The 23,173-nt window shown below is 44.7% G+C and overlaps 1 protein-coding gene across 25 annotated transcripts in view; it reads right to left on the bottom strand.

The window, feature by feature from the left end:
* The window catches only part of MAMLD1 (mastermind like domain containing 1), a 256,179-nt gene that overhangs the window by 75,350 nt on the left and 157,656 nt on the right, over positions 1-23,173 (bottom strand). The window contains exon 1 of one of the 25 annotated variants that reach the window (XM_086850513.1): positions 4,345-4,770. The exons of 20 other annotated variants lie outside the window; for them this stretch is intronic. In XM_086850513.1, the coding sequence (XP_086706639.1) occupies positions 4,345-4,398 (54 nt within the window). In that variant the 5' untranslated portion in view covers positions 4,399-4,770. Of the gene's footprint in view, positions 1-1,862; positions 2,600-2,981; positions 3,128-4,344; positions 4,771-23,173 lie in introns of those variants that run through there. 4 more of the 25 variants (XM_086850503.1, XM_086850508.1, XM_086850523.1 and 1 more) reach the window with 4 other exon arrangements.

Genomic DNA, 23,173 nt, shown 5'->3' with positions numbered 1-23,173 from the left:
CCTGTTCGTTCATCATTTATCTCTCTCACCAGCAACATATGGGTTTGCCTATTCACACTCTCAGCATTCTCTCTGCTCCAACAAACAGTCAGCCTTTTCTGCTGGGATAAGGAGATTTTTTAGTTACATCCATTATGTGCATATCAACATTTATGGCAGGAAGATAATTGCCAAAGAGCTCAGGGGGATAAAAGCTCCCTCTTTATAACACAAACCCTCTTAAAAAATCAATATTGATATAAAACAGTTCAAGCTTTGGTGTGTCTCCTGCTTCCTTCTGTTCAAAATGTTTTTGTTTTTTTTAAACATTGCAAGTCAAACTGGAACATCAGGTAGAAAACCTTCATAGTGAGTTACATCACTGTTCTTCCCACAGATGACGATATAGCAGTGTACAATATTAATTGTTCCCCAAAGAAGTTTGCAGAAAATGTGTCAAATATAAAGAGGACTCCTTGGAGAGGGGCCAGCACCATTTAAACTGATTTAGCTATCTTTATTTGGAGACCATACCAATTATTAATGAATCGTAACTTATAGTCACCTTTGCCTAAATGCTGAAAAATTCTGACACAGCCAGCACCAGGGAACAATGAAAACCTAGAGATCCTTCCTCTCCCTATTTCAGGAGCTCAACCTTCTGCTGCTCCATCCCTCAGTTTGGTTAAACTCATTTGTCACAGCTTCTACAAGATTTACTTCACTTTCCCATGGCTATGTACCCATGAAAGTTATTTTAAGGCAACTTTTATCAGAGAAGTAGCAAGCAACACAGAACATTTGTTGATTAAATTGCTGGGAACCAGTGAATTGCACTGTACTTAACCTGAAGACGACTCAGGGATTTTACTTACTATTATTCTTGCCCCTGTGTTTCCTTCTGCCTCCCTAACTTGTCTCTCTCATGAAGCCCATTCTTAGGTCAATTCTTGTCCTACAGTCACACATAGTCAGGTTATTGACCACTTAAGTCAGGGCAAGAGTGTCAGCCTGCCACCTGGGATCATGAACTCTTCCAGTAAATCTTCCTGCATATTCAGAAACCATCTAGTACAATAGGTCCCTAATTCCATTTTAAATCTCAAAATGCTACCACACAGTAACATTTACGATGGGGTCAGTAAAAACCAAAACCAAACCCATTGTATTTATTAAACACTCCTGTGTTAAGAGGAAGACATACAAAAGAATTTTAAAAATATAACTGCCTCCTTTAATTACTAAACCCTCTCCAAACTACCTTAGCTTTAAAAAAATCCAAGACACTTTACAGTTCAAAAGTTACTTAGTTACAAAGTAACTAAGTTACTTAGTTACAAAGGACCAATAGGAAAGCCCAGTCAATATGTGTTTTTCTGATTTTGAAGTATTACTAAAAAGGAATAAAAATGGAGCTGAAAAACCACATGTAAAAAAGAGAAAAAACCCTCAGAAAGTAAAAAGCTGAATTAAATTTGAGCTGCTCAACTGTTAACATTGAACCGCTTTTCACTCACTTGAGGGCCGTTAACTGCATGTTACCTGCCTTACAGTACAGACAATTTGTTTTTTATCCCTGAGCAACAGACTATTTCCTGGTTGAGTTTAAAAACTCTGTGACGTTCCAATATCAACCCACACATGTGTGTCACTGTCAACGTCAGTGGCAGGAAAACATTAGAAGTCACCCCTTGCTAATGCTTTCCTAACATGGAATTTCCTTGTACCTCGTCCCCCTGCCCACCTCTTCCTTCAGCTGAGAGCATCCTTTCCCAAGCGCACTTTTTTTATTCCCTCCTAAACATATGGCAGGGAGAGAGGACTGAAAATGGGCAGTGCCAGCACTAGATCGCTGCTTTTTTAGGTGCTCGAGTGTAACTTACTCAAACTGCTTCGCTGTCTTGCACTCGGCGAGCACGGCCGAAGGGAAGAGCCCCCCTTGCTGGGGGCTTCCCCCGTCTCCCCGGGGTGAGGGCTCCCCCCGGGCACTGTCAGTGCCTTCCGCCGCCGCTGTTCTGGTCCCTGGAGCAGGGGGGCAGGTCCCGGGCAGCCTGTCTGGGGGTGGCGGGGCCCCACCGATCCGGGGATGCCAGGAGAAGCCCGGGGGCGGGGGGCATTACCCAGCTACTGGGACCGACAGGTTCAAGGCCGTTCCGGCTCCCTGTCTCCCGGAGGCACCATGTAGTCCATCTTGCACATCGGCAGCTTTATTTGCCCGTCAGCTCGGCCCAGAAGGGGTGCTGCGGGAGCAGCAGCCTCCCTCACCCTGCCCCGCAACCCCCCGCCTTAGACATTACTCGGGGATTACGGGGCTAAGTAGGGAAAGACTGGCGTTATATAACCGGGGGAGCGTTCCGCCCTCCCGGCGCTCCCACCGCCCTCCCTCCGCCCCGGCCAGGGCGGCCGCACAGCGGTGCGGGGATGAGTCCGGCAGACGCAGTCAATGCCCCCGCTAGCGGGGCGGGGGAGGGACCGCGGGGAGTCCCCGCCGCCCGAGGAGGAGGAGGAGGAGGAGGAGGAAGGCTCTTCCAGGAGGCTCCCTCCAAGCGGCCGCTGCTCGCAGGGTTTATCGGCTTCCGACGGGACGTGGCGAGACGGCCGCGCGTCCCCCGCGCACTGCACCGGGGACCGGCCCAGCGATCACTGCAGGCCGCGGCTCCGCGGCGCCTCCCGCCCCGCTCCCTGGCCCCGGGCTCCGCCGTCCCCCCGCCGGGAGCACCGTGGAAAACAAAAGCGGCTTTTAATTTATTGTTCCGGGGGGAGGCCGGAGGGGGGGCGGTGTGAAAGGAAATCAAAGACCGTTTTCTTCCCAGAAACGGTCGTTCTCCCCGGGATCCCTCCGAGTCACCCTGGTGACAACCCCCCTCCAGCCAAAGACGAACAAAAGCCGCGGTGCCCCCGGCCCCGGCGTTCCTCCCGGCCGAGCAACAGGCCGGGAGAGGCGGCGGAGGAGGCAGCGGGAGGAGGGACCGGCTATTGACGGGGGAGAGGGCAGCGCCTACCTTGGCGGGGGGGGGGAGGGACTTGGGGCCGAGCCAGCGAGCGCCGTGTTTACCCTGCCATTGCTCTGAACCCCGATCTTAACCACAGCATAAGAAACCAAAAGAGTTAAAAGCATGAGTCAGCAGGCGTTTTGTTCACGCGTTCTGTTCCGAGCACAAGGACGGTTCGGCAGCGAGCGGCGAACGCGCCGCGCCGGCAGCAGCGTCCACACTCACTCGGGGCTGTTCCCGCACCCGGGGCTGTTCCCGCACTCGGGGCTGTTCCCGCACTCGGGGCTGTTCCCGCAGCTCGGGGCTGTTCCCGCACTCGGGGCTGTTCCCGCACCCGGGGCTGTTCCCGCAGCTCGGGGCTGTTCCCGCAGCTCGGGGCTGTTCCCGCACCCGGGGCTGTTCCCGCACCCGGGGCTGTTCCCGCACCCGGAGCTGTTCCCGCACCCGGGGCTGTTCCCGCACTCGGGGCTGTTCCCGCACTCGCGTTCCCGCACCCGGGGCTGTTCCCGCAGCTCGGGGCTGTTCCCGCACTCGGGGCTGTTCCCGCACTCGGGGCTGTTCCCGCACCCGGGGCTGTTCCCGCAGCTCGGGGCTCAGCGCCGGGCTCCACGCTCCCGTCAGGAGTAACCCAGGGCTCCTTCGGGGCTTGGACGAGCCTTTTGTTCACAATCCTGCCTGTCGAACGTGCGCTTCAGGTTCCCAAAATAACCAGGCACGCGGCTACCAACACAAATACCCAGGAATTATTAAGAAAATTATACTAGAGGGGCCAGCGCTAGCCGCTCCACGCGTGACACCCTCCCGGCGGAGTCCCGGGGCGATGATGGGTTTATCCTCCCCTGTCCGTCTGATCCAAGTTTAGCTGGGAATCCCCGGACGATGGCTGAGCCGGCCCGGCCGCACGGACACGAGAACCCGCGGGCTGCGGGCGCACCGGCGGGTCCCCGCTCCCGCTCGCCCCCGCCAGCATCCACTGCCTCTTCCCGCAGCCCAGCGCCTCAGCACTCGAGCAATGACACGGAAACCCACGGAGCGTTCCCCGCCGCCGTGCCCGGGACCGCACGGCACCGCAAATCGCCTTCTTCACCACCATTTTAAAGGACCCCCTCCCTCCTGCCCTCCTCTCCGTGGTCCGACTACAGCTCTGACCAGAATGGAGGGCGAAATTCTTCCCTGCAGTTTCTGTCCCCTTCCCTCCGGCGGCCCCGGCACATGGGACCCCGGGCAGAGCGAGCTCAAGGTGGGCGCTTTCTTGTACCGCCCCTGCAAACTTTCCAGCCTGACTGCGACCGTGCCGAGCCCGGTGAGCAACTGTTCCGAGGGTGTTTAAGTCCTTTTAAACCAGCCCATATCGATTTCAAATGCTACTTACTGGAATATGTGTCTCCATCCGTGGTGCTTCTACCCGCTGGGAAACCAGCAGCATCTTGGACTGGGGATCAACCAGCTTTTAAATCCACTTTGGCTGTATTGAGCAAACCCAGCGCCGCAGAGGACTCGCAGCCTGTTTTCTCCTTCTAGGTTCCAGACAAGTTCATCCTGGCGTTGCAGTTTGCTAATGATTCACCGTCTGTCTCGATCTGCTCACTACATTTCCATCAACCCACAGCTTCCTCACTTAGAAGGTGGAGTTTGTGGGGTTTAAGTTACTGATAGGCATATCTAAGTGCTGTGTCACTCAAAGAGGAGGAGACACACACACTCACACACACACGGACTGCACACACACACACGAACGGCGCCAGGCTTAAAGGGGAAGTAACACTTTCTTCTCTACAGAAATTGGACACCTCACAAATCCAAGGATTTATTTATTTTTTTTCTCCGTGCATGAAGGCGAAAATTAACCAACCTATGGTCAAAATTTTAACACACAAAAAGCTGCTTAGAATGTTTAGCACCTTCCTTGTAGAGCTTCAAATTCATTCAGTACAAAGTCAGATAGGTCAGAAAGCTACTGGCAATTAATATAGTTTTTTTCCTTCCAAATCAAGGTGCTCAAATCGCTGAAAAGAGAGCCCAAAGCATGAAATGTAAAGATTACAGTTATTCTTACAGAGTGCAGTTTCCTGTCCCTTTATGATATATGATATTCAGCACTTTTAACACAAAAAGGTTAAACTCATCTCACTCAGGTGAATCCAGGTTAGCAAGAAGGAAACAGCAGAATTCTTTCATTTTCATCTTTTGTGCTATATACATGTCTTTTTGCAGGCAGACATAATTCCAAATAGAGAGCTCCCGTAAAGCCATGCACTTCCCCATATGACTATAAATGTGCTTGCTACAAGCTGCAATCTCTGAATACTAATTTTGATAGACCATCAACTGAAAGCTATTCAGACCGCCTCTTGGACTGTGCAGGAAGAACTGGGAAGAGCAAGCTGGAGGCAGCTAGGAGAGCACTCTGGATCCACAAACAATTGCTGATATAATTTCATTTTATTGCCTTGCTAAATCACTACAATTGTCACTTCTACCCTGATAAATTGGAGATGCTAGAAACCCTGTCCCAGTACATTGACTCAATGGATGAGGTGTGGAAGACTTAGTAGTATTTGTAATATAATGTCTAGTTTCTAAGATCATTCCTGAAATAATATGACTAAATAATGCTCTGTAAAATTAGGAAGAAAATTATTTGAATACAGCCCCTTTACTGTAACCAAATACATGAAAGTGGAACCAGAATCTGGCCTCACTTTCCTGAAAGTTTTCCAGACAGCAATCACTTTCAACTTGCAGTAAACTTATTGACCTCCAAACCCATCTTTGTACCCTGAGCTAATAAATATTGGTTAAATATCAGTTCATCAACAGAGAAACATTGCTTTTCAGTTTTGCTGAAGCCTCTGGCTTGCCTGTGACAGCTGTAACAATGGGCCCACTTCCTTGAGCAGTATTTGTGGTATTTCAGTTTGCATTGTTTGGAACCTACTGGTTTGCTTTTCTAGTGCTTCTACCTTCTATATTATTTAATATTACTTTGATCTATTTTGTCAATTAAAAAAAAAAAAAAAACCACCACAAAAATAATAAACTCTTGTGAGTGTAAATACCCTGAATTCTACAGCCTCTGTGGGCCAGATCTCAAAGGGTTTCAGTGACTATGGGAAGGTGTATCAACATCTGATATTTGGGCTGCCCAGACCAAATCTACAACCCTGCCTGAGGTGATGAGGACCAAACACAGCATTAGGGCATCAGCATAGAATCTAGAAGAGCCAACATGCTGAACAGGAGTCACCTGAAATGAGCAGGCTCAGTGAAGACATGCATTCATTATGCCTGAATTAAGCTCCACCTGGAAGGAGGTGCCACTCTTCGTCCAGTCTGCAATGTCAGAAATCCTCCCCTGAAGACACATGTGTGTGTAAGGGCTCCCATCTTTCCCTCTTGAGATTTTTGAACTAAAATACAGATGTATGGAACATGTGGGGCAGACAGGGATTCACTCTGTAGCTGGACCTACTGACCACACCATGTTCAGATGATGTACAGTGGGTCTGTGTCAGTTTTTCTATGTAGCACCTTCAGTGCATGCCAGTTGTCAAGAAGTTTTGTCATTTATGACTCTTGCCAAACATTTGAAGTTCCTGACAGATGACAATACTTCCTAAGAACTGACATTTGCTTTGTTCACTTCATAAAACTAGAGCAAAGGTCTTCCCCAAAAGGAAAATGGCACGGGTAGGGTGTATAGGAGTCCTGACCGTGCCTGCTCTGCAACAGCAATGATGCTGCTGCCTTTAGTTGCCAAGGGGATCTGCTTGCCAGGTACTGGTTTGTGTTCTCCTCTGTAAGGTGGGGTGTGCTCTCAGAGGGAAATGAAATCAGGACACTCTCAGCAGTTAGTCTGCTACAGAGCTGGCAACATTGTCTTTTCTGAACCTGCTGAATTAAGCCATGTAGGCTCTAGATGTCACTCCAGCAGCTCAGTGCCAAGTGTGCCCATGCCGCCAAACCTGGTGCACTGGGCTCATAAGCCTGTATGGTCTGTGCTGTTCTGCTCAACAGTGGCAAGGACAGCTTTGGGTGTGCTCAAAAGCCTAATTTCAAGCAGTGTAAGCATTTAACAAATCCCTTGCAGAGATCACTCATTATCAGTGATAGGTAATGGCTAAGCAGGGAATTTCAGGGCTGCAATTTTGGTCTTTGGTGATTAAATTATGAATCCTTTCTTTGGGCGTATTTACTCTATCTGACCTGGGGGAATCCCTGGCTGCTCTGGAATCAATAACAGAACATTCATTGGCTTCTTCAGAGCAGTATTTCGTCTTCCCAGGTTAGGCTTACTCTAAGCCTGTTGCAGATGACCTTATTGCTATGCTTCTGTCCTATTTTGAAAAAGTTATTTGTAGGATTCTGCAGAAAAGATGTGATTCTAATGGCATCAAGGCTATTACAGGCATGAGGCTTGACAAAACATATTCTAGTACCTTAAATACTTCTCCCAATGCTGGGCATCAAATCTGGCTGTGACTAGCTGTGATTAATCGCATTCTTTATCAATTTTACAGTAGTTTGCCACATTTCATTTAGCATATTTAATATCCATATAAAATATAGTTTGTTTTGTTCCTTTATAAAAACAGTGTCATTTCTTTCCACATGGAGATGTCTTATTCAAAAGCCAGTCAGAGAACTGAGAAATTATGATCTTATTTGAAAAATAACAAAATAATGAGAAGAGTGTCTTGAACCAAAACAAAACCCAAAAAACATAACAAACCAAAAATATTCCAAAAAAGACCAACATTTTTCCTTTACTCCATGGTTTTGAAAAAGCAGTATCTTTCTACCTAAGGAGTACAGTTAACTGGAAAGCTGCAATATGTTAAATAACTGCCAGAACTTGTGTTCACCAAGCAAAAGGATCATGCACTCAGACACAGCCTTGATGGGTTGTGTCAGCAACAGGTACTGCCAATGTAAGACAATCTTTTCTCTCAACAGCTAGAGAAAAGGTTTGCACCTTCCAGGCTGGTGTGAACTAAACATGCTAAAACTGAGCATCCAGGTAACCATGATGCTGGGACTCTGTTCTCTCAGGAGAACTATGTCTGACTTCTAGCTGGCCTCTGGTGTTCCTGAGATTAGAAAGGATAACAGAAGTCTGAGCAGACAAGAGCTGCTCCACAGCATGTCTCATACTCTCAAGGAAAGCAGCAACTGAGCAGCACAAGGATTCACCACAGATTCACAGAAGGATTCACAAATTTGTCAGTTTTTCAGAACCAGATGAATGGAAAGCATGTGATGCTTTCTACTTGCATATTTACAACCTGAAATCAGGTGAAATTAATGTCTTGGGCTAGATGAATCTTCAGTTGGACTAGTCACTCCTGCATTTCTTGTGCTAGATCAGATCAGCAATCCAGCTAATTTGGTATCTTGTCTCTGACTATAGGCAATAGCTGATGAAGCAGAAGATAGAAAAGAAACTTTTACTGAACACTTGCAGGACAAATTGCAGGGAGTGGTGCAACCTCTTAGCAAGTTTCTTTTTAAGCAAAGCCAATCCATAATTGACTGATGCTCAGAACCAGGAAGGTTCATGTCCTTCAGGTACTTCCCCATAGTACAGTGCAATAAACTGGGGATAAAATTAATAATGCATGCAAAATTTCAGTTAATTTCTGAAAGTCACAATACTATCAGCATCAGTAACACTGAGTTGAGTAAAAGAGCATGTCAGGTAATTTCTGCATGTCCTTTTTTCATTTTTCAAACCAGTCTTTGATACTATGTTTTGGGTTGGAAAACACCTTAAAGACCATTTACCTCCAATCCTCTGCCATGAGCAGGTACACCTTCCACCAGATCAGGTTGTTCAGGACCCCATCCAATCTCACCATGAACATTTCCAGGGATGTGTCACCCATAGTGTCTCTGGGTAACCTGTGCCAGGGCCTCAACACTCTCATACTGTTGCTTGCTTCAAATTGATGTTTTTTGAGCTCAATTTTTAAATCAGAATTCAATTATTTGCATAGCTCAGAGATCCACTTAGGCACATGCTAACATTATGTATGAGTCTATCAGAAATGGGAAGGATTATCCAAGTGCTGAGGGAAGCACACAGATGATCAGGATGGTGAAATGCTGACAGTTTGCTCAGAGGGTTGGTGGATGTCCCATCTCTGGAGACTTTCAAGGTCAGTTCAGATAGGGCTCTGAGCAACCTGATACAGTTGGAAGATGTCCCTGCTCAGTGCAGGGGGTCTGGACCAGATGACCTTTAAAGGTCCCGTCCGAACCAAATATTCTGTGATTCTATGAGCTGCTTTTGTAGAAGACATATAGACAATTTCAGTTCTGACCATCTTGCAGCTAGTGAGATTTTTCATTAAATGCACAGAAGCTGATACAAATGAACATAATATCACATTTAATAGTCCTATTGTCAGCAACAATACATTGAAATGCTTGATAATGAATGACATTTCTCCAATCTGACTTGTTCATAAAACATCTTCCCTCTTCACTTGTGATGTGTGCTCTCAGTGTGGCTGATGCTGGCTCTGCCCAGCAAGCACAAACCCTGTGCTGGACTGCAGGTGTGTTGGATGGCAAGTCTGAGGCTGCTGCACAATCTACTTACAGCCTCAGTTACATCTAAGAATAAAAGCTGTCATTTGCTGAAGTGTGTGGTATCTCCAAACACTCAGGCATTGTTTAAATGAGCCCCTGTAGCTCCCCAGGAGATGCCTTTCCTCCAAGCATTATGTTCAGCAGCATTGTCACATTTATCAATTGCTCCAGCAGCCAAACGGGTACAGAACCAGCTCCCAGCACATGGGGGGGCATTGGATCAGAAGCAAATAGTGACAGGCACCACTTGCCAAATTTCCAGGTTAACAATAGGTCTAGGCAATAGGACACACTAATTTGACTCCTGTACTTGACTGCATGTAATATACCACTCAGAATATGTAATAACATGAACAAGGCTTAGCAATAATTCTAGCCTTGCTGTTTCTCACTGCTGGATCACACAGTTCATACACAAGTGAAATGATCAGGGACATATAGACCTGACTCAATTCCTCTAGAAATCAACAGGAAGGCAGAATGTGAACCATACCTGATACAAGATATTCCAAATTGCTTTAAATATCTAAGCATAAGAAAATGCTTCAACATTCACATAATTTTGCTTTCCTTGGGAAACACACCTTTTTTCCTTAATTTTCCCTTTCGTTTCTAAAGCTGTCCTCCCTTTGCTAAAGCTATTTTTAAAAATATTCTCTATTTCATGACTGTCAAAGTATTCTTTCCATGCCAGATACATGGCAAAGTTACATATTCTTCAACTCAAAACAATTTACATGAATATTCATGAACTACCTGATGGCAGAATTGGCCCTGAGATTTAAACCCATAAAGCTCACAGAAACAAATGTTACCCTCCTTCCTTTGTTAGAGATCCCTTGGATCATGCTTAGAAATTATACTTTTATGCAGTTGCCAAGAAAATGCAAAACCACTGCATGAAACATTGTATGTTCTGTTTATTAAAGAAGAGTGTCTGTGATGATACAGATACTCAGCCAGACTAGGATGTTGCCAATGTCAGTTTGTGATTTACTAGAAATTATTGACTTAAATGCCTGGTTTCCAAGGGCTACTGAGCATATCCTGTCATATAAATATGCATCCATTTGCTAGAGACTGCAGCCTTCTGTAGAAATGTGTGGTGTCTCAACTAGTGTCAGATTTCTTGAACCAAAAAATAAAGCTTTACTTCCCTTCAGTATAGGAATGAATAAAATTTATTAAGATACATTTCTATGTCCAATACACTATCAATAAAATATGGCATCCATCCAGAATTGTACATTTTGTTATTCCAATAAATATGGCAGCATGGTCCTGGGTAATTGTGCTACCAACCCTCCCTGTCCCCCAAAGGAAAGTACATAACCAGCAACCTCAGATTTCTCATATAATTCAAGAAACAGCCTGAACATAACTACTTTTGGGTATGTATAATTTGCAAGTCAGTTACACAACATGCAAATGCAAAAGGATGATGACTATAGTTACTCTTGTACATTAGGGCCAAAAGTGATAGTTGAATTTTCAGCACTTGTAAAAGGCAGAAAGGAGAATATCCCTGGGAGTCCTTGGGAACTCCACCGTGTGTGTCCTCTCAGAGTGTCCTGCTCCCAGAACCCTCTGTTCTCCTGCCCATCTTCTGCTCCTGGTCAGTATTTCTTTCATTTAGCCCTACTACTCCTTAAGACTTTCTCTTGGTCCTTCTGCTGTGTTTGCACCTCTAATTCCAGCTACCCACTCTGCTGTCTTCCTTTTCCCAAAGGAAGTACTCCAGGGTGGAGACAAGTCCCTCACTTACTGCTGGAGCTACCAGGATGTACCACAGGGTACAACGGCATTTTTGGAATTTAGTGAAAGATGCTGACAATTCTGCTGCGTGCAGAATTTCATCCATACCCATCTTGGTATTCAGAGAAGGGGTTTGGTTTTATGTTTTTCTCCAAGAAATCTCCCTGTTTCACCACCACTTTTCTCAAGCTAGTTGCATGCCCTAATGAATTCTATGTTTACAAAAATACAAAATGTTCAAGGCTGACAGTGGTGGTAGAAATGACAGAATAAACAGAATAGCACTTTCTTTTGTCATCTCACTTATTTATGTACAGTGCAGAATAGATTATGTTTGGGAACAAGAGAACGAGGCACAGCCTTACAGGACCAGCCAGTGTAACCTTTGCAGGTAGACTGTGAGATGGACATGAATCAGCTTTGCTCCCTCCCTGCCGGTGTGGCTGGTGCAGCTGGGACAGGGAAAGCCCTTCCGTCCCAGAGAGGTGGTGGTGGTCATTCCTGCTCTGCCTTCCAACTGCACCCGCTGCTATTTGGAGCAGCATCACCTGCACTTTACACATTACATTGAGGAAGTTGGGTTTTGCCATGGCAGGATGGAAAAGGTGGGAAGCATCTTCCAGCCATGGGGGATGTTGCCTGGCTGATGCCTATTTCCCAGAGAGACAACAGCCCCACAGAACAGTGATCACAACACTATGAAGGAAGGAGCCCTCTCATTTGGGGACAATTTTCAAATGGCTTGGAAATGAACCCCTGAATTCCTTTTGAGCACTCTGGCTCTTCCTAAAGTATTTGAAAACAACTTACTGCCAGATTATGGTGAGATCATCTTGCTCTTGTAGGAAAAAGAAAGGAGAGAAAAGGAAGCACTGCAACTTCCCAAGCCACTTCAGCACTAATAGCTCTATGATTCTGAATCAATGCAGAGGGGCTGACAGCAACAATAAATGTTAACTGCTGAGCTGAAGGGGGGTCTTTAACCTGGCGAGGAAAAGTTATTTCTGCCATAACTACTTGAAAAAAAGTTGGAAATTAAATTAATTCAAGTAGATCCTCTCTTTTATTGGGCAAAATGTGGAAAAGATCCAGGCAGAGAATGAATGGCACCTAGATTAATGAGAAACTGCTTAAGAAGAGAAAAATAATGGTTTTCTAAAGTATATTCATATTGCATTCTGTGGTAGCACCATATGCTAGTTTCCTAGATGCTGGTAATCCTGATGTATTTTTATCTTGGCTAGTACCAAGGAAGAAGCTGTACAAGGCAAAGTACTTCCCACATATCCATGTTGAAAGCAGTTTACCTTCGCTCTGTGTTGTGAATGTGAACCAAGACAGCCATGCAACTGCTACAGATCATGCCTTTTTCTTTTGGCTGTATCTGACCAGCTTTTAAAAGTTATCCTACTGCATCTCTTGAGTCTTTTATGAAGCCCTTTTTCAATGATAGAGCCTAGAAATGTTGGACTTAGAAATCACAAACCTCTACTGTTTCAATTTAAGGGTCATATTCACTAATTAGATGCAACAGGAGACTATAAATTGTTCACGTTCCAGACAGGGGAGGACAACAAAAAGCCATTCTGTGTTGGTGGGGATGTATTAACATATATGTAGGGCTTCATTCGTCTCTAAGTTGAACAGATATTCCTTAATCAGTCCTTAGAAATCACTTTGGAAGGTGGTGGCATTCTAACATTATTAGACAGGGAAAAACAGCTCTGGACTGCACTACAAAAAAGAACCACCACTAATTAACATTGTTTAATTGGATAGATTTGAAATATCTACAGCACAGACAACCCTAACCCTAGCCTGCTGCCAAATTATTGCACTAGCAGTCATGCTGCTCTGCTCCAGAAACACCTTTAGACACTAAACCACAGATCTCGATAAAATTTCTGGTGCAGCGATTCTGAGGCTTTTGGGGAGTCAGCAGTCCAAGGATGAAAGTGACCATACATTCAAAATTCACATTATTTTGAAGGTTGTTGAATGCTGGTATGAGCATGTATCACAGTTTCCACAGGGGCCATGGGGAAGTGTTTTTGAAACAGCAGGATTGAAGCCAATGACAATGAAATGGAGCACAGAGCTTGGAGCAGTTTTCTCAGGTGGGGCTCACCTGATACAGAGCAGCCTAAAGAGGCAGGGCAAGAGGCAAGTGCAACTTTGGGTGTATTGCCTAGGAGGAAAGCAAGCCATGGTAAGTCCCAGCAAAGCATGGAGAGCCAAACAGCAGTTCATCCACAAAAAGACAACCCAACAAAACAAAACAAACGAACAAACAAACAACCACAACAAAAAACCAAAACAACAACAACAACAAAAAAGAGAGAGATTTGTAGATTTGTCTCTGTCAGTTAGAAATTTCAGGAGGAAAATCCAAGTGTCCCTGACCATCTAGTTAGCAATTCATGCTATGCTCATCAGCAGAGTATGTGACTCCCTGTGACCACACTGCCTTTTGGTAACTTTTAGCCACTCTAAAGATAGGTGTGGTAGCACTTCGAAGTCACTCTGGAAACCAGGAATACACGTTTGGGAGGCATCTTTTATAATTGGCATGGCTGAGCTGCAGCTCTGCCTCAGGCAGAAGGTAGTCTCTGTCTCACTGGGGGTGGTGAAATGAAATCTCTTAGTGCAGAAAGAACACAGAGCAGCTCAGAAGCCTGGAGGAAGGGGCTGGCACCTGGGATTGCACAGAACTTCCTTGCAAAGCAACTGGAGGGAATTTTTTTCCCCCAATTGAGGGAATTGTGTGGAGGATGTTGTTGCCGAAGTCACCAGTGAAGCAGGGAAATTGAAATAATGAGCTACAGGAATCTTTCAGCATTTTGGCAAGATTTGAATCCACAGCTGTTTATAAAAAAAATAATTAGTGGCTTGTCAAGCATTTTAAAGATGTTCTGAGTACTAGAAAATTGTGATAAACTTATCTTTCTGTGCCTCTGTGTCTTGTGAGCGATTATTCAATTGGTGGGTTGATGACTGGAAGACTCAGCCAAACAGTGATTTGGCTTCTAAACTATTCAATTACCTCTAATGAAAAAGGACCAGAGAAACAACCCTTAAACATCTTAGACAGAGCAGCAGTATTAACACACAAAATATCTCTCAGGAGAAATCTCCAGACACTTGCCAAGGTTGGCTTTGGAGCCAACTGTGATATAAATGCATAAAATATTAGTTCCTTAATGGTTGTGAAGTGTTGCTCTTTAAAGGTTACTGTCTTCCTGTCCAGACAAGGCTGCAGTGGAATGATGAATGAAGCAATCCAGAAATCTGAGGTTTTCAAGCACCTGCAACTCCCACTGGAGTCAATAGGAATTTTGGATTACTGGGATTTAGCCAGTAAAACCTGATTCTGCATGAGATTAAGAATCCCCAGGGCTATTAGCCTAGTCAGCCACAGTGTTTACCTGATTAAGTACTTGGGATGACTGCTCCAAAAATGCTGGTTATTTGGATGCATGTTTGTGATGGGAGACTTGATCTCTAAAGCACACGGACCGTCCTGTGCCAGAGAAGCTGCCTGGAAGTGGAATTGGGAAGAAATTTTTCCATGGCTAGCAGAGAAGCATAGTGATCCCTGCAAAACGTGCAAGACCGGATTCTGCTTCTGAGGGAATTTCTCTCTCTTCTCCATTACAAGTCTCACCATATACAAAGAGCTGACTTGTTATTGGAGCTCAAAGGAATGAATGAGCTCAAAAGAATGTGACGAGAGAATGCTACAATTTCCACTGGGAAGAGCTGCTTCTTTTTCTTTAACTTTTCCATTCAGTTAATATTTTACTGTGGCCTTGGATGGCAGTCTCATCGGAATGCCCCTGTCCTATTGCAGTGCTGGACAGTTGGCTAGAGCATAAACACTGCACCTGCTTGTAGCTGTCTAGAAGTGTTGTGTGTGCCTGCGTTTTTGAAAGTATCTCACGGTTTTGTTTCCTGTGAATGTGCATTCAGCCCTGCACACTCGTGAAATGCTTAGCTGGGCTTGGGAGCGTGTACACAGCGGGCCACAGTGGGGGGATGGGGCAGGGGAAGAAAGAGGGGCTGTAAGGCAGCTTGAGAACTGATACCATGCTAGTGTGAAACTTCTTTGTGAAGGGAACAACACTGCCACGTTTTCGCTTAAAGATTCTCAAACACTCCAGCAGCTTTAGGAACTTGAATGCGTCCTGGGCTCAGCTGTGTGCAGACATAATGTTGGAGAGAAGCCCCCATGTAAAACGGTGCCAAGGGCTCCAACAGCTTCTGATTCCAGGATCAGGCCCTAAAAATAATAACATGTTTGACCCAACATAGCTAGCAGAGCTAGAGGACATGATAGGCTGCACATCATAGTTCTAAGCCAGCTTTCCTAAACTGCAAACCCATTAAATATTTAGGTGGCCATATGAAAATCATTTAAATTCTGTTTTTCAGAAGCATACCATGGTGTACAGATGTGCTTTGTGCTGAGATCCTCATCCTAAGCTTTCAGCAACTATTTATTTTAAACTAGTAAAGGACTTAATTAATGGCTAATTGTGAGCTACTCTTTTTTAAAAGGGCATTTATTTATGAGGGAGGAAGGGAAGGAAGCAGAAATGCAAAGACCCGAGTTTCTGTCAGAGCAAACTCACATAGAAGAAAACACACTTTTGTAACTGTACCAAAGAAAACCCCAGGACTGCATAGATATTTTCAACTCCCTCCATGGGTACCAACTTGCTAATTCAACAAATAAAGTCCTTTATGTAGGAGCTGTCTCATGGACACTGTGAACACTTTAGAGACTAGGGCCCCAGATCTTCTTTTCTTAATGTCACTGTGAATTTGCTTGTGGAAGTGTATGACACCATGCACAGAGAACTGAACAGCTGAGCTCATGCTTCAGGCATTCTCCCAGGACAGAGGGGGAGGGAGCTCTCTGGCAGCTCTCGTCTGCCTTTCCCCTTGCATTTACACACACACAAATCATGTTATCATAGTGAAAATATGTAAGAATTCCAGGAAGCAGAGGAAGTTTGTATGTTGACCTTAATTATTTTTTTCAAGAGGAAGATCACTCTGAATGTAAAAAGGATGGTGGACACTAGCTAAATTCATTTGCAGATATTTTAATTTTCACTGCAACTCTTCTGCTGTATTTTGTCTTTTAGGATTAATGCTGTTTGTATTTTATCCCATGTGGCTACTTTGACTGAGAGAACTGAAATCACTTGGTGAGAGGTCTATGGGACCTATTTGGACTAAAAAAAATCAGTAAATGAGGTCCCAGTGCAATCTGGTTCCTATTTTCCATTACAGTACAGTAAAATTGGGTGAGACTGTTTCTGGAGGGGAGGGAAGGAAAGGGTGGATGAAAGAGTGGGCTAACACATTGGGCTTTGGCACATGGAGGCCTGGGTTTATTTTGCTTTACAGTTCTGGGTTTGAACTCTTAAAATGCTGATCAGTTTGGCCTCAATCTCAATTGCACTTCTAAAAACACTTAACTTTAAACCTGCAAATGTCTTTGGAAGACTGTGGGACCTTAGAAGCTGATGTTCTGGGAAGTGCAGTGACCTGCACTGGGCTGGTGCACAGCACCTTTCAACATCCAATCATTCCCAGCAGCTCATCCCTGATTCCCTGTCTCTTTCCCTTCTACCAGCTCATGCCAGCCTCCCTGCTACTTTCATTAGTACTCACGCTTGTGAGGCTTTGCACACATTCCAACACAGCCATTCCACCACCCCTAGACACTTATGCAGAGCCAGGGAAATAGTACTGAGTCCTTAAACACTCATCTCTCTCCACATCCTATGGACAATGTGATCACACACAGACTTGTAAAATGGCAAGTAAAGATACCCCATTCCTCTTAACGGGATAACAAGGAACCCAGTCATAAAAAATATTTCTGTTTAATCTCAGGGGTCAGTTGTCCCTCAGCCTGGTAGCCTTCATGAGGAACACTAGCCATGCCTGGTGGAGCACTAGCTGTGCCCTATGCTCCAGCACACCCGAGCGTGGTGATTATTCCTGTAGAACCTCATGCCCTATTATGTGCTAGAGCTCTTCAGATTTTGTAAAATATGCTTTGACCAGCACGTTTAACTTGTAATATAACTGGGCGTTAATCCCGGACACATCTTGAAGAGCTTGGTTTGAGAATTTATCAAATTACTTGAGATTTCTTTGCAAACTATTCCATTCTTTATGGTTCTCTGTTGCAAACTTAAGCTTGAAGCCTGATTCAATTTTAAATGAGCAAGCCTGTTCTTCTAGCTAGCAGGCAGCCTGTGATGTATACTTGGGTCAGGCATCCCCACCCAACAGCTCTGCTCAAACAAGTAGGGCCATCACAGCAAAATCTCCTGAACAGCTCAGTGTCAGCAACCTCCCTGAAATCAAGGGATAAGTCACTGAAGCTGTCAGTGTAGGACATGTCCCACAGAATTTATTGCTCTGTTCAAGGTTTTCTTTATTCTCTTCTACAATTTATCTGAATGTACTTCTTTCTCTCTCCCTCTGCTTGCCTGCCCCCCGCCCATTTTATTTTCTTGTCACATATTTCAAATACTCACCTGCCTTCCCTGCCTCAGCTCTGGAGGGCTCATGCAGAAGGTGGCAGGAAAAGTAGTGTTTGAATTATATTTTGGTTTTCAGACCATTCAGATGTAGAAGTAAGCAATGCAAGCCTGCTACTTTGCATGTTGTGCTGCTGAGGCTTTTTTAATTTTTAAGCACACAAACCCCTACCAGCTGCAGTCTAGATTTACACCATGGGGAAGAACACAGTAGAATCAGACTGGAGATCAATCAAAGCAAATTTTGACCTGCTGATAGGTGTGTATCGAAGATTTAAAAAGTAAAAATAAAAAACAAGGAGGCTTTGCTTTGCTAATAAGCATTACAACAAAAAAGGCATAACTTTCCCAAACATGCTGTGAAGATAGCCTTCTAAGCCTTCTTAGGCTCCTTAGTGTCTTTGGCCATTGTTGCAGACTCATGGCTGTATGCTGCTGGAACAGGGGCTGCTGGGGCTGCCCAAGCCTGTTTCCAGCATGGGGAGCTGCCGCAGCAGGGTCCAGCATTCCTGCCTCCAGCACATGCTGTAAACATCCAGCATGTTCTGGAGTGCCCAAGGTGGACTACAGAGCCAAACTCACCTGCCTCCTGGTCACTGGGAAAATTAATGATCCAGAGGTTCTGGGTGTAAGTTAACCACACTGCCCAGGAGAGAGCCAAAAACCACCAGGGGTCTTTTCTACGCAGAAATCCCTTCTAGTCACTTGTTTCTTACTCTAAATCATACAGCTTGTGAATAATAATAATTTTTAAAAAAATCACATACAATGATGAATTTTCATTTATTCTGAAATGTGATATATTCTTCAGCTTTTAGGGGTATTTTTATTCTAAAGGGATTACAATCAGGCGCAAGTTCGTAGTTAGCAATCACTAGAGTAGTGTTACTAGTCTTCATTAGAACATCTACTTAAACTTTTGGGCTACCATCCTCAAATGGCATAAATTAACATAGCTCCATTTAAGTTAATGTAGCTCTACTTAGCTACATTTTCTGGAGAGAGAGCTTTTGCTTTCCTGAGAAGGAAAAAAGAAAAAACCCAAATAATTAGTAGGGTGTATATTTTCTATTTTAAAAAAATATATTCACAGGTGGCACAGGCAAATCACTGTATTTAGATGTAAGAACTGAGAAAATACCAGGACTTGTGAAAACCATCCGTACCTAGAAGAAGGAAATGCTCCCATCCTTACTGGTCTGTATGAGGTATTTTAAAGATATCACAAATGGTTTTAAGTATCTTTCTCAGCAAAGACACAGCTGAATTGGCCCATGTGTGTAATCAGCATAGAGTTACACAGTAAGGCCCCGATTCAGCAAAGTGCTGGAGCACACCTTCAGCTTTTAGTGCGTGAGTGGCTTGTCTCGGTTCTAGAAGACAGGTGTCTGCTAGGGAGAGCAGGAGCCTCCCTTGGGATGAAAGAATGTAGACCCCCCTCCCTCCGAATTATTATAATTCTGAAATCAAGGGGCAGAGATCTGGGGATAGGAATAACAGTTCTTTACTAGTATAACCAGGCAAACAAACAACAATAACTACAGCAATAACAAGAAAACAGAACCAGGGACCCCGTGGCAGCTTTCTCGGCTGAGATGGGAAGGGATGGAGGAGAGGCTTTGCTTCACAAACCCCTCGGGCAGTCAGTGCCGGTGCTCCTGCAGGGCTCTGAGGAACACTCAGCTGGAACAGCAGGGATGAGCTGAGATCCTGGGCCGGTGGCTGAGGTGGATCAGCAGGGATGAGCTGAGATCCTGGGCCGGTGGCTGAGGTGGATCAGCAGCTCCGTGGCGGTGCCTGGCACTGCCACACGTCCCGGCAGGACAGGGGGTGCGAGGCCACCAACAAAGAGGGGAGAAGGAGAAGCAGCAGCAGCTCCGTCTGGGTGATGGTGAAATTCCCTTCTCTCCACCGCAGCAGCTCCGTGACCCAGCAAAACGAAAGCCAGCCCAAAAACTGTCCCCACCCTCCTTTCCTGCCCCCTTCCCCCCCAGGGCCCGGCCACTCTTTGTCCTTTATCAATCACCCACTAAATACCCACAGGTTGTCTCCGCAGCTAATGGGTAAAAATTCCATGGGCAGGCCAGAACGACAAAACAAAAAAAAAAAAAAAAAAAAGGACACCTAACCCTCAACATGGCTTCATTGAAGTCCTTAGTAATTACATGTTTTGCTGAATCAGGACCTGAATTTATTTGGGGTAGGAGGACCTTAATATCTTCCAAGGAATTATACTTATTAAATGGGACAGTCTATAAATTAGTGTTTAAGTTAAAATCAATTTCTAGATAACACATATTCCTAAAAGACAGATTGTTGGTTTGTATGAGCTTTGTAACAAAACTTTAATTAAACCCCTTTTCAGTAAAACATTGTTGTACCTTATACTGCTAATTGACTTGACCTGGTACAAAGAGGACTCTGCCAGCTACAGGAGACTAAAGGAGATTATTCTGTCTGGTGCTGCAGTGATTGTGTGTTAATAAAATTTATTTCTGCAGTCTTGCCCAACTCCCTATTGTGTATTCAAGAAATGTGTGGGCTTGAAGCCAGTCATCACAAAGCAAAAAGTAATAAAACCTCAAAAGCTGACTTTTTCTACCTCATTTTGCTGCTTTGCTTAGCACTAAGTACATGGTACAGTCTGCTTCCATGCACATCTGAGTTCTCTTTTTTAATAATTTTAATTTGTTTTTCCAATTATGTTAAACTCTGCATCTTATTCATATGAGCACAGTAACAAGTGAAGGACAATTAAAGGATTCAAAAAAGCTCAGTGATGAAATAATCTGTGTGTGGCAATCATATTTTATTGCCACTACAGTGATTACATACAATATAACATATCTAGCAATTAGAGAAACATGTTAATCCTCCTGGCCCAGATCTATTTCACACAGAATTCATTTCTGAATTCCAAATTCATTTCTGAGGGGGCCAAATTCTTCCTTTATCCTCATGTAAGTAAATCTGAAATAGCTTCTTACCAATCACTAGAATCATTTGGATTGACATTCATGTAAATAACAGCAAAATACAACCCACTGACTTCAGAGAGTTATTCCTGATAGATGCTGGGTGTAATCACAAAAAAAGTAATCACAAGAACTTATGCAAGAAATATATGGAATAAACAGGAGGACTTGGAAGTTTTAATATGTGCTCAAAATTATCAATTAATTGGCACAGGAAACTTGTTGGGATAATTCACATGACTAGAATATTAATATGCTCAGTGGAGCTTGTTCAGGGAGCAGGATGAAATGCTGTCCACAAACACATTCATCCCACAGTGTAAAACATGGGAAGAGATAACCAGTTGAAAATCCCTAGCTAATAATAACAGAGGGAGTGAACACAGGTGCTGTCACAATGGGGGGGGATGTACAAAATAAAGCCACAAAGAACAGATGGACAGAACCTCTTCTTTTGGAGGGCAAGAAGATGAATCACACACACATCCAGGCCCTGGGCTTGTTGACGATGGAGGCACAGGAGATGGAGGCAGGAGGCTGATGGAGATACCTGCTGGGACACAGGGATTGCAGGACAAACTCCCACACTGCCAGTGTCTTGTGGGAGACAAGGCTGGAGAAGCAACTGAAGGGAAGATTCTTTACTCTTAATTTTAAGAGTCAGGATAAATAGGTTTAAAAATAAGCAAACAGAATGTAATTTGGTGACAGTTATCATGGAATGAGAAAACCCACTGCTCCTAGAAGGGAAAATGAATAGCAAATAGAAGCAATAGACTTGAAAATAGCCAGATTAAATAAACTCAGAGAATTTTAAGTATTATCTCATGGGGAATACACTCAGAGTAGCTGATAGTTCCTTAAAATAGTCCTATTAACAGCATGAGTGCAAATTAAAGCAGCAAAACCATTTGAAGTGTTGTAAGAAACCTCCTTAGCTAAATCATGGACTCCTCCTCTCTAATATCAAATACCAGGAAAGGATAGAAAGTTGAACCTAGGTCAGATTACTGAAGAGCAGGAGGAAAGAAAAAAGAGAGTGTAGGACCCAAATCACAAAGGTCAAATGAGAACACATTGGTACAGAAAGGAGAGCAAGAAATCAGGATGTGATCATACTTCATAAAGAAATGAAGATGAGGAAAATGTGTTTGCCTTCTATTGAACAAGGCAGGGAAAGTTATTGACAGGTGATGCTGAAGAGGCTGAGGGCTTGGTTTTTTTCCTGCAACCTTTACCAAAAAGGTCAAATGAGGTTAGGTGGGAGACAGCAGTAGTGACAAAGAATTAGAAACACTAGTGAAATCAGAGAAAGAGCAGATTAAATAGTTGTCTCGGTTTTGGAAGACAGGTGTCTGCTAGGGAGGGCAGGAGTGAAAAATGGAAGAATGAAAATTGTAGACCCCCCTCCCTCCGAATTATTATAATCAATATCAAGGGCTCTCAGGCAGAGATTTGGGGAGGTATAACAGTTCTTTACTAGTATGTATAACAAGGCAAACAAACAATAACTACAGCATTAGCAACAAAACAGAACCAGGGACCCCGTGACAGCTTTCTCGGCTGAGATGGGAAGGGATGGAGGAGAGGCTTTGCTTCACAAACCCCTCGGGCAGTCAGTGCCGGTGCTCCTGCAGGGCTCTGAGGAACACTCAGCTGGAACAGCAGGGATGAGCTGAGATCCTGGGCCGGTGGCTGAGGTGGATCAGCAGCTCCGTGGCGGTGCCTGGCACTGCCACACGTCCCGGCAGGACAGGGGGTGCGAGGCCACCAACAAAGAGGGGAGAAGGAGAAGCAGCAGCAGCTCCGTCTGGGTGATGGCGAAATTCCCTTCTCTCCATCACAGCCACAGCTCCCAGCAAGTGTCCCTCTCTGAAGCTGAAGAAGCCGCCAAGCTGCCTCCACCCTCCCCTTTCCCTGCCCCCTTTCCCCTGGGCCCAGATGAACTCTTTGTGTTTTCATAAGCACCCACCAGTACCAGCAGTCAGGTTTCCCCGCAAGTAATGGGTAAAAATTCCACAGGTGAGCCAGAACTAAAAGGAGGACACCTAACCCCAACAATAGTGCTTAGATGAATCAGATCTTTCAAATTGGCTGGGTCAGATATAATTCATACTAAAGTACCCTACTGAACTACCCAAAGCAATCTCAGGGCCATGACTGGTTTTCTTGGAGATCTTAAGGGATAAAGAATATCCAGAAGACAGAAAAATAGCAGATAGTGTGTTTCCTTGCAGAGAGGGAAAAGATTGTAATGGGGAATTAAAGAGCAGTGAGTGAAGGTCAGTTTTTGGAAAAATATGGAAACAAAGAC

Source organism: Cyanistes caeruleus, chromosome 14 (assembly GCF_971803275.1).
Source record: "Cyanistes caeruleus chromosome 14, bCyaCae1.hap1.1, whole genome shotgun sequence".
Classification (NCBI taxonomy): Eukaryota; Metazoa; Chordata; class Aves; order Passeriformes; family Paridae; genus Cyanistes; species Cyanistes caeruleus.
This window is presented reverse-complemented; position numbering and strand designations above follow the sequence as displayed.